Source organism: Sus scrofa, chromosome 5, assembly GCF_054392235.1.
Source record: "Sus scrofa isolate SSC_HxYL_T2T_F1_AM1 chromosome 5, Sscrofa_HxYL_maternal_Yorkshire_Landrace_v2.0, whole genome shotgun sequence".
NCBI lineage: Eukaryota > Metazoa > Chordata > Mammalia > Artiodactyla > Suidae > Sus > Sus scrofa.
Genome location: NC_139387.1, coordinates 25,943,462 through 25,959,577, shown reverse-complemented (window position 1 = coordinate 25,959,577; position 16,116 = coordinate 25,943,462). Strand labels below are relative to the sequence as shown.

General features: G+C 46.9%; 2 protein-coding genes across 8 annotated transcripts in view; one reads left to right on the top strand and one right to left on the bottom strand.

The window, feature by feature from the left end:
* The window catches only part of HSD17B6 (hydroxysteroid 17-beta dehydrogenase 6), a 56,220-nt gene extending 53,723 nt beyond the window's left edge, over positions 1-2,497 (bottom strand). The window contains exon 1 of the mRNA XM_084956071.1: positions 2,224-2,497. The gene's annotated coding sequence lies outside the window, so the exon portion shown is untranslated. The remainder of the gene's footprint in view (positions 1-2,223) is intronic.
* Positions 2,498-2,593: 96 nt separating this feature from the next.
* Positions 2,594-15,910, top strand: NACA (nascent polypeptide associated complex subunit alpha). Of its 7 annotated transcripts, none has more exon segments than NM_001434898.1 (10): positions 2,594-2,642; positions 3,456-3,527; positions 7,227-10,898; positions 11,247-12,818; positions 14,021-14,106; positions 14,288-14,365; positions 14,573-14,719; positions 15,114-15,242; positions 15,475-15,597; positions 15,782-15,910. In NM_001434898.1, coding segments are annotated over 9 exon segments (5,892 nt in total). In that variant the 5' UTR covers positions 2,594-2,642; positions 3,456-3,457; the 3' UTR covers positions 15,797-15,910.
* Positions 15,911-16,116: the final 206 nt, after the last annotated feature.

Here is a 16,116-nt window from a genome sequence, read left to right as displayed (position 1 = left end):
GGTCTAATTGGAACTGTAGCCACTGGCCTATGCCACACCAGGTCCGAGCCGCGTCTGCGACATACACCACGGTTCATGGCAATGCTGGATCCTTAACCCACTGAGCAAGGCCAGGGATCGAACCCGTGTCCTCATGGATGCTAGTTGGGTTCGTTAACCTCTGAGCCACGATGGGAACTACAGAAAAATTAAAAATTTTAACATTTTAATGAGCCCTTGATAAAAACTGGTATCCTAGCCCATAAAATAAATTATAGACTATATTGTGCTTGTATAAAAGAATTCGGTTCTTGGAGTTCCCTAGCTTGGGAACCTCCATATGCCATGGGTGAGCCCTAAAAAGACAAAAAAAGAAAAGAATTTAGTTCTTAAAGATAGCAGAAGCATGCTTAAAGACATCCCTAGCTCTGATTTGCCATCTCCATATAAGAATTGTAGATAAAGGGCACAGAACTGATTTCCATGTCCAAACTTGCCTGGTTTACAAAGAAACCCAAAGAAAGAAAATACATTCTTCCTTAGCTAATCATTGGCAGAGTTAGAAAAGTCAGCGGACTTGCTGGCAAAGAGAAATGGTCAAAATGTAGCTTTATTTGTCTAAAGGACCTGGCCCTTTCTTCTGAAGGTACATGGACTGACTGACTGACTGCATTGACAAATCTCCTGGGTCACTATTTACTTTGGTAGAATTTCTATCAACAATTTTAATAGTAACAATAAACATTTTTTAAGTAATGTAATTAATCTTCCTAAAAATCCTATCAAGTAGCTACTATTATCCCCATTTTATAGATAAGGAAACTGAGATAAATATGTTAATTGCCCAAGGTCACCATTAGGTAATCAAGCCAAGATTCAAAGGAGTCTGGCTTCAAAATCCGTGTTCATTACGTTCAGAATGGATAAGCAATGGGGTACTACTGTACAGCCTAGGGAACTATGTCCAACTTCTTGGGTTAGAACATGATGGAAGATAGTATGAGAAGACAGTATAGTAAGAATGTGTATATATGTATGACTGGGTCACTATGCTATACAGCAGAAATTGACACAACACTGCAAATCAACTATGCTGTAATAAAAATAAAATTCATATTCATATCCACAACATCGCTTCTCCTATTTGAAGAAAATGTCAGAATTTTTCATTCCTGATAAACTCCTCTTTTTCATTTAATCCTAATTCATTAACCCTAAGCCTCAGTTTATTATGGCAAAATACCAGAAAATTTAAAGTAGTTTTCAGTACATTTAAGTGCTCTGCTTATCTTAAAAGGCAGCCAAAATTGTCTTAAAGCCAGTAAGTAGCTCAAGTAGCGTTGGCTGATTTAGTAATTGTTGCGTCCTTTTGGAGAAAGGATATTGGAATCAATACCCTAGCCTTTTCATTTACAAAACACTTGTTACAATCTACCTTTCAAAACTCCTACTTTTGGAGTTCCCGTCGTGGTGCAGTGGTTAACAAATCTGACTAGGAACCATGAGGTTGAGGGTTCGATCCCTGGCCTCGCTCAGTGGGTTAAAGATCCAGCGTCGCCGTGAGCTGTGGTGTAGGTCGCAGACGCGGCTCGGATCCTGCGTTGTTGTGGCTCTGGTGTAGGCTGGCAGCTACAGCTCCGATTCGACCCCTAGCCTGGGAACCTCCATATGCCGCAGGAGCGGCCCAAGAAATGGCAAAAAGACAAAAACAAAAACAAACTCCTACTTTTGGGAGTTCCCTTAGTGGCGCAGCGAAAACGAATCCAACTTGGAACCATGAGGTTGCGGGTTCAATCCCTGGCCTCCCTCAGTGGGTTAAGGATCCGGCGTTGCCATGAGCTGTGGTGTAGGTCGCAGATGCGGCTCTGATCTGGTGTTGTGGCCGCGGTGTAGGCCAGCAGTTACAGCTCTGATTAGACCCCTAGCCTGGGAACCTCCATATGCTGTGGGTGTGGCTCTAAAAAGACCAAAAAAAAAAACAAACAAACAAAAAAAAAACTTACTTTGTAAAGTGTGGGGTCCTGAGCCTCTAGAACAGATGTGTTTCAAGATAAAGTGTCCAAAATAGAGGCAAAAAGAATTGTATGTGTGCCTATGCTCGTTTTTTGTGAGGGGAATTTATGCCTTGATAATTTCAGTCTAAATTATATACTCCAAAAATAAGACAATCGAGGGTTAACCTAAGTCTCAGCTACCTTCCAGTGGTGTGAACAATCTCTGTGGCATTGGAATATTATTTAATACCTCACGTTTTCCTACATTCCTTCCTGAGAAAAGGAAGTCAGTAGTAACACCGCAGTGGGCTACATTGCCAACAGGAAAGCAAAGGTTGTTTCTCACACAGTTGCCCTTCGCGTATCAAAAATCCCTCGACCTGGGGGACAGGAAGGTGTCGGCTATCTAAGGACTACACGGCTCGGAGCAGAGTTCCTGCCAGGCCAGCGCGTCGCGTTCTGAATTCTTACCCTTATTTAGACCTTGTCACCACCCTTCCCGGGGAACAGCCGGACGGCTCACTGGTAGGAAGTGACTACAGGCAGCTCCTGACCCGGAATCGGATCCTGGCCCCGCCCCCTCCGCCAGGCTTCCTTCTGCAACAGGCGTGGGTCACGCTCTCGCTCGCTCTCTTTCTGCCGCCATCTTGGTTCCGCGTTCCCCGCACAGTAAGTGCTGTCTTCGCCACTACTTTTATCCGCAGCCATCCGCCTTTCTTGCTGGCTGAGCCGTCCCGAGGACTATCAGCTAAGGCGAACTGGAGGTTTTATGGGGCCACCGGGTTCCTACTCTGCCCTGGGCAGTGTGGCCTTGGGGCCCCCGGACAAAATGGGGTCTGCTGTTTATATCCTGGCAGTAGGGCAGAAAGGCCGTGAGCCGGGAGTCCAGGGCTGGGTAAATGGGAGCCATTGCGGCTGTGGGGATGGAAGTGGGGTGCGTCTGCTGTTGGAAACGGCTTCACGAGGACCCAGAGGAGGTTGAGGGGTCATAGCGTTGGAACATTCCCCCCCAACACACACACACCCTTCTTTAGTGTGACAAGTGAATATTGGGACTGAGGTCACCTTTCCTCTCCTGGTTCCCGAAAGTCGGGCAGACGGGAGTCCTGGAGGTCGTGACCCAGGAGAGGGGGTGAGGAGGGAGAGGTGGTTCAGTATAGCGTCTTCCGTCTCCCATGCTAGGGAGCCTGACGGGGATTCTCTCCCTCGGATTGAGAATGCAGCGATGATTGCTGCTCTGTAGGATTTGGAGTGTTGAATGAAACAAATTCCTGGGTACTGAGAAATCCGCTTTGTGGGAGTGAAAAAGCGATAATAGAAGGTGATTCTCTTCATCAGAGGATTACGTCGTATTTCTCACCAGTGTGGGGAGGGTTCTCCCGAACACCCGTCTTATGCAAAATTTTAAAGAGTATTTGACTGGGTTGGGCAGCAGAACGGATCCGAGTCAATTCAGGCCTCCTTTTTATTCCCTTCCTTCAGAAATGCCCGGTGAAGCCACAGAAACCGTTCCTGCTACAGAGCAGGAGTTGCCACAGCCCCAGGCTGAGACAGGTAGGTTCCCCTAGATCCTTGTTAATTAAGATTGACCCTAAAACCATTTGGTGGTAACATGACGAAGACAATACACTTCAGTCTTTTAGTGTTAACTCTATTAAAGACGGGGAGCACCTGATAGTGAATGTCTTGAAGGGACTTCCTTAGGGAGTGGAATAAAGTATATTTGAGATTCAAGAGTATTAAAAGCTCCCTGGCCTGCTTTGTATATTATGGCACCTACCTCAAAGGGAGTTGTGCTATGGAACCCTCCCCCCACATAGGAAAACGGAGCAGGGAAGAGGCTCAGTGATCCTTACTTATTGAAACTAGGTGACCCACTGGCAGGCCAAGGAGACTTGAGCTTTTGTGAAGTTCCAGCCACCAAGTTGCATCAAGGTTTTAGATGGCAGTGCTTGGCATTGTGCCATCATCACATGTTTGGATGAGATGTGTGCTGGTGGTAAATGTGTCCTACTGGGATCCAGGGCCCTCCAAGATTGGTTATCTTGTTTTATGGATTGGTGCTGAGATGTTTCTAGTGTGCTGGAACAGCTTGTCTGGAACCCAGGATTGGGATAGAGCCTTTTGACCGCTCTTCAGCTTTGGAATTAATGGATATAGAACATAGTGTAAAGGCAAGTTTTTAGTTCTGATTAAAATACCTCTCTATAAACTTTAAGAGGGGTAGTGGAAAAAAATTGTTTTATAATAGTCTTCTTGCTGAGACAGTTATGCAAAATTAACTGAAAGGAATATTCAGGCTGTGACTTCATCCTCACCACCTCCCCCCCCCCATGGTAATTTCTTTCTTTTTTTTTTTTTTTTTTCCCAAAATTCCACCTGTCACTTAAGGGCAATTTCTGTCGCCTTTTGGAATTAGAGTTGTTTATAGTTGAAAGCATTAAGGTTCTCTTTCCCCACCTGTCTGATTTTAGCAGCTGAAGGGATTAATACAGCTGCTAGAAAAGAAATAGGAGGGGCCCTCCGAGCTAGGAAATGAGCCATATGAAGTCTTGAACTACAAGGGACTTAAGGAAGGTAAAAATAAAGGACTGGTCTCTAAAAGTCCTATGATTTCAGCGCCAAACAAAACTTTCAAGAACCTCATTGAAGAAGGTGATTTTACAAATGTGGAGAGGGAAGTTCAGATGAACTTAGAATAATCTGGTTTTGGAGTTCCTGTCTTGTGGCTCAGTGGTTAACAAACCCAACGAGCAACTATGAGGACACAGGTTCGATTCCTGGCCTCCTTCAGTGGGTTAAGGAGTTGGCGTTGCCATGAGCTGTGGTGTAGGTTGCAGACACGGCTCAGATCTGGCTTTACTGTGGTGTAGGTCAGTGGCTGCAGCTCTGACCCCTAGCCTGGGAACCTCCACATGCCGAGGGTGGGGCCCTAAAAAGTCAAAAGACGGAAAAGAAAGAAAAAAAGAATAATTTGGTTTCAAGCTTCGAAACATAATGCTATTTGGAGTTCCTGTTGTAGCTCAGTGTGTTGAGAACCTGACTAGTATCCATGAGGATGTGGCCTCGATCAGTGGGTTAAGGTTGTGGTGTTGCTGCAAGCTGTGGTATAGGTCTCAAATGTGGCTGGGATCTGGCATGGCTGTGGCGTAGGCTGGCAGCTACAGCTCGGATTCAACCCCTAGCCCTGGGTTGAAACCCAAAGGTGTGACCCTTTTAAAAAATAAAAATTAGGAGTTCCCGTCGTGGCGCAGTGGTTAACGAATCCGACTAGGAACCATGAGGTTGCGGGTTCGGTCCCTGCCCTTGCTCAGTGGGTTAACGATCCGGCGTTGCTGTGAGCTGTGGTGTAGGTTGCAGACGCGGCTCGGATCCCGCGTTGCTGTGGCTCTGGCGTAGGCCGGTGGCTACAGCTCCGATTCAACCCCTAGCCTGGGAACCTCCATATGCCGCGGGAGCGGCCCAAGAAATAGCAACAACAACAACAAAAGACAAAAAGACAAAAAAATAAATTAATTAATTAATTAAAATTAAAAACATATAACTATAATTAAATAATTACAGAATGAGGAAACTGGCTCAGGGAATTGCTTGGTTATGGTGTCTAAAGCAAGTAATTTGGGCCTTATCACATTTGAAGTCCGTTTAGAGGAAAACATTCTAAGTTTCAAATTGTGATTAATATGTTTGAGAGCAGGAGTTCCCATTGTGGTGCAGCAGAAACAAACCCTGCTAGTATCCATGAGGACGTGGGTTCCATCCCTGGCCTCCCTTAGTGGATCAGGGATCCAGCATTGCCAGAAGCTGTGGTGTAGGTCACAGATGCAGCTCGGATTCCAAGTGGCTGTGGCTGTGGTGTAGACTGGCAGCTGAAGCTCCCATTTGAGCCTGGGAACTTCCATATGCCCTGGGTGCGGCCCTTTTGAAAAAAAAAAAGGGGGGGGGGGTTTAAGAGCATTTGCAGTGTAAGACTTTGACCTACCAACTCCCCAGGAAAAACTGGTTGAACCACCTGTCTTTTCTGTAGTGGGGTCCTCTAGGTTGAATAAATTGTGAATTTGAGTGCTATAGGCTTTTATTTTTTAATACTCCCTTTTAGGTGTTGAGCATTTGTTGATCTAATCCTTTTTTTGTTTTGTTTTTTTTGTTGTTGTTGATGTTTATTTTCCCCCCAGCTTTTCTTCTTTTTTTTTTTTTTTATTTTCCCACTGTACAGCAAGGGGTGATCTAATCCTTAATGTTGTCTCCTGATTAGTAAGCATGATGTTTTTTCATCATTCAGAAAGTCTTTTGCTTAGCTTTACTCTAGTGCCAAATACTGGTCTATTTTGGCAGAATGACATAATTATCCAGATTAAGGGGTGTGGATCCAATGTATTCTCTCCACTCCAGTTCCCTACTTTCAAAATAGAACCACTGACTGGTTTAACAAGTTGGGTTGGAGTTTCAAAATACAGTTCCAGCGCTTGTGACTGAGCTCTCTCCCTTTCAGTCTGATTCATCTTAGATTGGCGTCTGAAGAGCTAACATTACCTAGGAAGGTCTGTAGAGACTATAGTCCACCCATTTGTGGTTGTTTTTTGTTTGTTTTGGATGAGTAAAATGAGGTATATAGGAAGGCTAAGTGACTTAGTACTTAATACTTAGTATTAAATTCTAAGAGTCAGGTTTTTTCTAACCTCGTAGAAGCCTGAGCATGAAAAGACCTGTTTTTTCTCATTCAGCTTAGATTCTGCATTGTTATCACCACCTACTACCTCCCCTGTTCCACATTCCAGTGTTTGTTTCAGATAGTGCATGCTCCTTGGGTGGACAGGGTAGAAGTGTTCTAGTGATTCTATGGCCTGTGAGAGAGACTTAGGGTTCATTTGAAAAGGGAAGGGGAAGGCACGACTGGGAAATGGTTAGAAAGCACGCTGTTCCCAACTCACTTCTGGGCCTTTGCTCCCCGTTTAGAGACTAATTGGCTGCTCTTAAACTGTTTTCTTCACCCTAAAATAGTCCTAAGAACTTGGGAAATGTGGGAGAGGAGAGGAATATGTTCTTACTTGACCACTGAAGTATGTTTGGGGAAGGTTACTGTTTGTCTAATCCTGAGTGGTGACTTTCATTCTCAGATTAAAAATTCCATTGTTTCCTGTGAGGCAGGTTGTACCAAGTTGGGCTGTATAACTCACCTTTGTTTTTTTTCCTTCCCTTTCCTTCTTTATCCTTTTTTTTTTTTTTTTTTTTTTTTTTTTTTTTTAACTCCAGCTGTGCTTCCTGTGTCTTCAGCCTTAAGTGTCACTGCTGCTTTAGGGCAGCCTAAACCTACCCCTCCCTCTCCTTGCTCCTTGGCCCCCCAGCAATGTCCTCTGGCAACCCCTAACCAGCCTTCCCCATGCCTTTCTTCCTCCACTATTGCCTCAACCCCTTTTGAAGGTCCTTTTCCCCACTTGTCCACTGGGACAGCCTCTCCCTCCACTGACACCCCTGTTTTCCTACCAAACTTAATAGGGCCGCCCATCTCCCCAGCTGCCTTAGCTCTGGCCTCTCCCATGATAAATCCAACTCTGAAAGGTGTTCATTCGTCTTCCGCTCCCTTGGCTCTGGTGGCCTTGGCTCCCCACTCAATTCAGAAGAGCTCTGGCCATTTACCTAAAACTTTTAGTTCACCTCCTTCAGTTCCTGTGGCTGAGTCAGGATCAGTGACGTCTCTATCGGCTCCAGTTGCTTCCTCAGAACTAAAGACCTCTGTTATTCAAGCTCCCTCTCAAGAAGTCCCTAATCCAAAAGGAACCCCCAGCCCTCCAGGTATAGTCAGTGCCAGTCCTTCCCATCTTGTAACTCCTTTGGCCTCTGTTCAGTCTGGAATGGTTTCATGTCCTCAGACACCACCTTCCACTCCCATAGCCATCCCGTCCCCTCAGGTTACAGGCATCCCTATTTCCTCAGCTCTCACTTCTCCAGAAAACCCTCTAAGCCTCAGCCTAAAGGGACCCCTTAGTCCACCTGCTGCCTTACCTCTTTCAACTCAGTCTATTCCTATGGTTCCTGATGTCCCCCCCGTTTTCCTCACTTCTCTGGGCTCTCATCTTGCACCTTTATGTCAGAGTTCTCTTGTTTCTCATGTCCAAGCTTTAGGTCAAACAGACCCTAATATTCTGTCAGATCCTACTGAGGATATTGTTTCTGTGGATCATTTTTCCACAGGTGCCTCTTACCCTTCTCAGAGATCTGTAATTCCTCCCCTTCATTCCAGAAATGAGGTGGTTCCTGATGCTATGGCTACTTTTCCAGTGGAGGCCCCAGCTTCCCCTCTGGCTCTGTCTGTTGACAAAGGCTCCTCTATCAGTGACCTAGCCTCCTGTAGTCCTTCTGACTCCTCACATGTGGCTGCCTCTTCATTGTCTCCTTCAGCTTCTGTCATTCTCAAAGCTTCTGGTGCTACTCAGCAACCTTTGCTGGCCCAGACTCCTGCTGCTTCTTCAGGGAGTACAGGCTTGAAAGAAGCTCCTGTTTCTTCTGTTGGAAACACCCCACCTGTAATGACTAACCCCTCTGCAATTTCTACAACACCCATTACCTTTGAGGTAGCTTATGTCTCTCCAGTTTCATCAGATCTCATAAGCAGTAAGGACTCAGGTTCCCAAACTGCCTTGATTATGGCGCCTGTGGCTCCCAAAGAGCTTCCTACTCTTCAAGTAACCACCACTCTAGGGATACCAGTCTCTCCACCTATGTCAGCCCCTGAGCACCCAAAAAGTGTCCCCATTTCACCATCTCTGACAGCTCCTAAAAATCTCCCCTCTTTGCAGAATACATCATCTTCTCTGGAGATAGCTCTTTCTCCTGAAGCCACTTTAGAAAAGAAAAGCTTTGTAGAGCCTCTCCCAGTAGTAAAGACAGCCAGTACTGCTCCCTCCTCTCTGGGTGTTAACTCCCCAACCTCTATAATCAAGACAGATTCTTATTCAAGCCCAGACCCAACTAGTCTGCTTCTCAAAAGTTCGCTCACTACCCCAGCTGTAGCTACATTTCCTTTGGAAGGTGCTGCCTCTGAGGAGATGGCCCCTACAACTGTCCATGTTACCTCCACTCCTGCACCTACGGCCAGCACTTTTCTAGAAGGGGTTGTCTCTTTAGCTCTTAAAAGCCACCCAGCCAAGCAGGGTACTTCCACTCTTAATACTTTACCATTGATCCCTCCAACCTCTGAAAGTTGCCCTGTGACTTTATCTCCCCATAGTGTTTCTGCTTCTCCAGATACTATGGCACAGGTCCCTGAAATTCCCAAGTCTGAGTCCTTTCTCCCTCTTCCTCCAGCTGGTACTCTTCAAGGTACAAAGAAAGTTCATAGTATTTCTCAGTTGGCACCTGTGGCTTCCTCTCCTGAAGGGTACCCAGCTGAGGACTCTAGTACTTCTGTTACTGTGTCTTCCAAAGGAACTTACCTAGCTGACTCTCCATCTCCTTCAGGGACTAGTGTGTCTCCTCAAACTAAAAGATCTCCAACCAAGAAGGGTTCAGCTGCTTCTACCCTAAGTGTTACTCCTTCTGTTTCTAAAAGTGTACCTGCTATCCCTGATAATGCTGCTGGAAATCTATCGTTTCCTATTTCTCCAGTTGAGGCTTCCTCTCTTCCAGAAGCCAATCTTCCCTTTCCTGTCCCTGAAGGATCATTAGCCAAGAAGCATACCCCTACTCCTCCATCTTCAAAAGGAGCCCCAGATAACCCATCCCCCAAAGACACTCCCAATTCCCCACGTGTGGCTCCTCCTTCCCCTAGAGGGGAGCTGGCAACCCCATCTCCTAAAGAGATCCCCACTCCTCCAGGTATGGCTCCTTCCTCCCCCAAAGGAAGCCCAGCAACTCCATCTCCCAAAAAGGCCCCCACTCCCTCAGTTGTGGCTCCTCCCTCTCCCAAAGGTGGGCCAACAAGCCCACCCCAAGACACCCCTGCTCCTCCAGCTATGACTCCTTCCTCCCCCAAAGGAGCCACAGCTGCCCCACCTCCTAAAGGAGCCGCTACTTCCCCCAAAGGGAGCCCAGCAACTCCATCTCCCAAAAGAGCCTCAGCTACCCCATCTCCCAAAGGGGACCCTCCTGCCTCAGTTGTGGCTCCTCCTTCACCCAAAGGGAACCCAGCAACTCCATCTCCCAAAAGAGACCCTACTCCCCCAGCTGTGGCTCCTCCCTCTCCAAAAGGGGGCCCAGCGACTCCATCTCCCAAAAAAGCTCCAGCTACCCCACCACCTAAAAGAGACCCCACTCCTCCAGCTGTGGCTCCTCCCTCTCCAAAAGGGGGCCCAGTGACTCCATCTCCCAAAAAAGCTCCAGCTACCCCACCACCTAAAAGAGACCCCACTCCTCCAGCAGTGGCTCCTCCATCTCCAAAAGGGGGCCCAGTGACTCCATCTCCCAAAAAAGCTCCAGCTACCGCACCTCCTAAACAAGATCCCACTGCCCCAGCTGTGGCTCCTCTTTCCCCCAAAGGGGGCCCCACTCCCCCAGCTATGGCTCCTCCCTCTGCAAAAGGGGGCCCAGTGGCTCCAGCTTCCCCACCTCCTAAAAGAGATCCCACTCCTCCAGCAGTGGTTCCTCCCTCTCCAAAAGGGGGCCCAGCAACTCAATCTCCCAAAAAAGCTCCAGCTTCCCCACCTCCTAAAAGAGGTCCCACTCCTCCAGCAGTGGTTCCTCCCTCTCCAAAAGGGGGCCCAGCAACTCAATCTCCCAAAAAAGCTCCAGCTTCCCCACCTCCTAAAAGAGATCCCACTCCTCCAGCAGTGGTTCCTCCCTCTCCAAAAGGGGGCCCAGCGACTCCATCTCCCAAAAAAGCTCCAGCTACCCCACCTCCTAAAAGAGACCCCACTCCTCCAGCTGTGGCTCCTCCCTCACCCAAAGCAGTCCCAGCAACTCCACTCAAAGGAGCTTCCACTCCCCCAGATGTGGCTCCTCCCTCTCCAAAAGGGGGCTCAGCAACTCCATCTCCCAAAAAAGCTCCAGCTATCCCCCCTCCTAAAAGAGACCCCACTCCCCTGGCTGTGGCTCCTCCCTCTCCAAAAGGGGGCCCAGCAACTCCATCTCCCAAAAAAGCTTCAGCTCCCCCACCTAAAAGAGACCCCACTCCTCCAACTATGGCTTCTCCTCCAAAAGGGGCCCCAGTGACTCCATCTCCTAAAAAAACTCCAGCTACCCCACCTCCTAAAAGAGACCCCACTCCTCCAGCTGTGGCTCCTCCCTCACCCAAAGCAGTCCCAGCAACTCCACTCAAAGGAGCTTCCACTCCCCCAGATGTGGCTCCTCCCTCTCCAAAAGGGGGCTCAGCAACTCCATCTCCCAAAAAAGCTCCAGCTATCCCCCCTCCTAAAAGAGACCCCACTCCCCTGGCTGTGGCTCCTCCCTCTCCAAAAGGGGGCCCAGCAACTCCATCTCCCAAAAAAGCTTCAGCTCCCCCACCTAAAAGAGACCCCACTCCTCCAACTATGGCTTCTCCTCCAAAAGGGGCCCCAGTGACTCCATCTCCTAAAAAAACTCCAGCTACCCCACCTCCTAAAAGAGACCCCACTGCCCCGGCTGTGGCTCCTCCCTCTCCCAAAGAGGCCCCAGCAACTCCACTCAGAGGAGCCTCCACTCCCCCAGATGTGGCTCCTCCCTCTCCAAAAGGGGGCCCAGCAACTCCATCTCCCAAAAAAGCTTCAGCTACCCGCCCTCCTAAAAGAGACTCCACTTCCCTGGCTGTGGCTCCTCCCTCACCCAAAGAGGCCCCAGCAACTCCACTCAGAGGAGCCTCCACTCCCCTAGATGTGGCTCCTTCCTCTCCAAAAGGGGGCCCAGCAACTCCATCTCCCAAAAGAGCCCCAGCTATCCCACCTCCCAAAGGAGACCTTATTCCCCTATCTGTGGCCCTTCCCTCCCCCAAAACAGCTTCAACATCTCTTTCCCCCAAAGAGGCCCCCATTCCCTCAGCTGTGGCTCCTTCCTCCCCCAAGAGAGCCTCAGCAAGCCCAACCTCCAAAGGAGCCCCAGCTACCCCATTCCCCAAAAGGGGCCCAGCCACTTCATCCTCCAAGGGGGCTCCCATTCCCCCAGCTATGACTCCTCCCTCCCCCAAAGAGGCCCCTACTTCCCCAGTTTCAGTCACATGTCCCTTGGGGTCCACTGCTCCTCAGGCATCTAAAGAACTCCCAGTAAAGAAAGGCCTAACAACTCTCAAAGCAGTACTTGATGCCCCGGCTCCAGAAGGTACACCAGTCACCGCAGCTCCCGTTCAGAAAGGTCCACCAGCCAAGAAGAGTTCTGCTATTTCACCTATGGGCCCAGATCCCTCAGCTCATAATGGCACTAAAGGACCCCTTTCTGCAGTGGCTCCAGCTCCTCTACTGACAGCCTCTACTCAGAAAGGTTCCTCTCCAAAGACTACAAAAGCCCTTCCTATTTCTCCCTTAAAAGGCAAAGATTCTTTCCATTCCCCAAGGGGCCCTATGGCTCTTCCTTCTGAATCTGCAACATTGACCCCTTCAGCAACAACTGCCTTCTCCGAGAAGGTCCTTCCTAAAGCTGGATCAGCATGTGACTCTCCAGCACCTATCCCATCAGTGTCTCCGCCTCTTGCTCCCTCCCCAGCTCCCCCTCTGCTTCCTAAACAGCAATTTCCGATGTCCTCACCTGGGCTGGTGCTGGAATCACCCTGTAAGCCCTCAGCCCCCGCTGATGAGGATGAGCTGCCGCCTCTGATCCCCCCGGAACCAATCTTGGGGGGAGTGCCTTTCCAGCCGGTCCTCGTCAACATGCCCACTCCCAAACCTGCTGGGATCCCTGCCCCAACCCCCTCTGCCAAGCAGCCTGTTCTGAAGAACAATAAGGGTATTTGCCTTGGTTTGCCGTGTGCATGGTGTGTTGCCCACAACCCTCCTGGGGGCTACCCACCAATACTAACCATAGGATGCGCCGCTTTCTCCAGTATATCTGCTTGTGTTTGGACATAGAACATAGAATGATAAATTTAAATGCAAAAGCTCTAGGAATGTGAAGCAGAATCTTGGTTTTCATCACCTCAGACAGCCAATTGATGCTTTGGTTAGTGGTCCAGACTAACCTTGGGTCTGCCATGTTTTTACCTAACAGATCTGACATTGAAAACCAAGACCTTCTAGACCTTTATAATTTGCTCTAATCTCTTACCACATCACTAACCTTGTCCCTGGACCTGGGATTTGCTAAAATATTGGGAAACCTGGAACTATTTGAAATTTTTTTCACTTCTTGTAGTAACCAGAGCCCAGGGACTCCTTTTTCTTAAAAGACCTATTTTTCCTAGCCTGAAAATGGTGTAGGTGTGTGCTTTTTCCCTCAGTAGTCTATTGATGCTTGGCCTTTCATTTGAGGGGAACTTAAAATATGTGAATTAGGTTTAGAAGAAATGGAAGAGGTCACAGGGACAGTATCTAGTAGAGGTGACTGTTAGAGCTATAGATCAGCATCACTGAGAATCTTCAAGCTATGTTGATTAGATCAAACTGCTAGGGTGAGTGGTTTGAAAATAGGACTAAATGTGTGTACACAACTGCTTTTGGCCTCTCCCAACCCAGTTTAAAGGATGAGGGGAAAGTCCTCCCTCCCTCCCTCAACCGTCCCCCTCTACAGTGCCTCTATAGTGTGATTTTAACTGGGGTGGTTTGTTTGTTTGTTTGTTTTATTTACTTCAGTGTATCTGGAGACACCTTGTCTGCCAGAACCTTTCTATGATGTTTGGGCTATTGGGTAGAATTTGGGGTCGGGTAAGGTATTGGTGTTTGCGAATGCAAAGACATAATGACCTTGAGGAAAAGGAAGCAGTTACAGTATATCAGCTGCTTGGCTGCATCTAATAATTACTTCTCATTTGGGGGGCTAGGTCTTTAATGGATGTGTACACACTGGTTAATGACTAAGATGAATGTTGTCATATCATTGTATAAGCTGGCTTTCAGGCAAGCCAGTGATCTTTTAGTCTGGACAGGTCATGGTGAGGTGCCTCTTCCTTGTAATTTCTACTATAAAATAGTAAAAATTACTTGTCACCTTAGGGTCTGGAACAGAATCTGACAGCGATGAATCAGTACCAGAGCTTGAAGAACAGGATTCTACACAGGCAACTACACAACAAGCCCAAGTGAGTATCCTCTTACTTACTAGTGTACATACATGGATCAAGGAAGCATTGGAGAACCCATGTTAATCAGAGAAGCTGACTTATGTATTTGAAGCTGTAAATCTTCACAAAGGGAAAGCAGCATGGGGATGTGCTATCCAGGTCTTACATTCCAGTTTACTCAGCTGTTTGATCTTCTTAGCTGGCAGCAGCAGCTGAAATTGATGAAGAACCAGTCAGTAAAGCAAAACAGAGCCGGAGTGAAAAGAAGGCCCGGAAGGTAAGAGTTAAGTTATAAACAAGGATTGAAGTAACAGAAGTTACTATGGCAGAAAACCTAGGAGTCCTGGAAATCCATCTTGTGTTTGCAAATAAGCTTTTCTTAGCTCACAAAAAATCTTTGCTTAGAGTATAGTAGTATTATGTTCATTATTTCCTGAAGCTGCTTCCATCAGTTGAAAACCTGATGTTCTTTTTTATTCTTTAGGCTATGTCCAAACTGGGTCTTCGGCAGGTTACAGGGGTTACTAGAGTTACTATCCGGAAATCTAAGAATATCCTTTTTGTCATCACGAAACCAGATGTCTACAAGAGCCCAGCTTCAGATACCTACATAGTTTTTGGGGAAGCCAAGGTATGGAAAGTTTTCTTGGGAGTTGCTCTAGACCAAGGTTTCTCAACCTCAGCACTATGGACAACTTGGGGTCAGATTGACACTTTTTTGTGGGAGGGTGGTCCTATGTATTATAGCTGTTTAGCAGCATCACATCCAGTTGCAATAACCAACAAAATCTATAAACATTTGACAGATGTACTCTGGGGAACAAAATCACCAGTGAAGAACCACTGCTTTAGACCTAAGCTACTTTGCCTAAAGTGATAATATAATCTGACTAAGGCCAAGCAAATTAAAGCTAAATAATACGTTAATGTGAAGTGGGTGAGAGTTTAGAAAAGATGCAAATGATTTCTTTCATTTACTGCAGATTGTTCTACTCATATGAATCTCTATATTTTTTACCCTGTAGATCGAGGACTTATCTCAGCAAGCACAGTTAGCCGCTGCTGAGAAATTCAAAGTTCAAGGTGAAGCTGTCTCAAACATTCAAGAAAACACACAGACTCCAACTGTACAAGAGGAGAGTGAAGAGGAAGAGGTATATAAGGAAATCTTTTGAACTTTTAATGCTCTCCAGATAATATTATGGTTGTATTGATGGGTAGATTTTATGTTTTTGTTTTAGGCTCTTGAACTCCATTGAGTTAAGTGGCTTTTAGACTTATATTGAGAACTAGATTCAGGAGTCCCTGGTAGCCTAGCAGTTAAGGATTCAGCATTGTCAAAGTTGTTACCTTTAGTTTATTGTGTTTTTTTCCCTTCACTTTTAGGTTGATGAAACAGGTGTGGAAGTTAAGGACATAGAATTGGTCATGTCACAAGCAAATGTGTCGAGAGCAAAGGCAGTCCGAGCCCTGAAGAACAACAGTAATGATATTGTAAATGCTATTATGGTAAGTGTCCAAACCTTTATTCCTTGGCTCTCTCTGCCCTGACCAATTACATATGGGTGTCTTATTTTCTGTGTTTGATATCAGTTAGGAAGTCTCATTCCAAAGCCTGTTGTTGCCTCAGGTTTTTAGTGACTTGAATTGTCTGAGGTTGCCTGTAACTCTGATGATGTCTTTTGTCTTACAGGAATTAACAATGTAACCATCTGAAAAGAGGACCCTTTTTTTGGTGTTTCAAAAGAGTAATAACTGCAGCTTGGTTTGAAATTTGTACTGTTTCTATCATTAATAAAGTTATGGCTTCTTGTTGGATGAATTCCGTGGGTGCTTAATCTCTTCCCCTCCCCCAAAAAACGCATGAAAACTCTAGAGATATGAGGTACTCATTTATTTTATTTATTACTCTTTTTTTCTCCCTCTCTCTCTTTTGGGCTGCACCTGCAGCACATGGAAGCTCCTGAGCCTAGGGGTCAAATCAGAGCTGTAGCTGCCAGCCTGCAGTGCAGCCACAGCAACGCCAGA

What these genes read in the sequence shown, in the direction of transcription:
- NACA (NM_001434901.1), top strand. Translation starts at nt 3,458, where the DNA reads ATGCCCGGTGAAGCCACAGAAACCGTTCCTGCTACAGAGCAGGAGTTG. An exon ending in CAACTACACAACAAGCCCAA is followed by an intron (nt 14,107 to 14,287) that starts GTGAGTATCCTC and finishes TGATCTTCTTAG; the next exon opens with CTGGCAGCAGCAGCTGAAAT. An exon ending in AGGAGAGTGAAGAGGAAGAG is followed by an intron (nt 15,243 to 15,474) that starts GTATATAAGGAA and finishes CTTCACTTTTAG; the next exon opens with GTTGATGAAACAGGTGTGGA.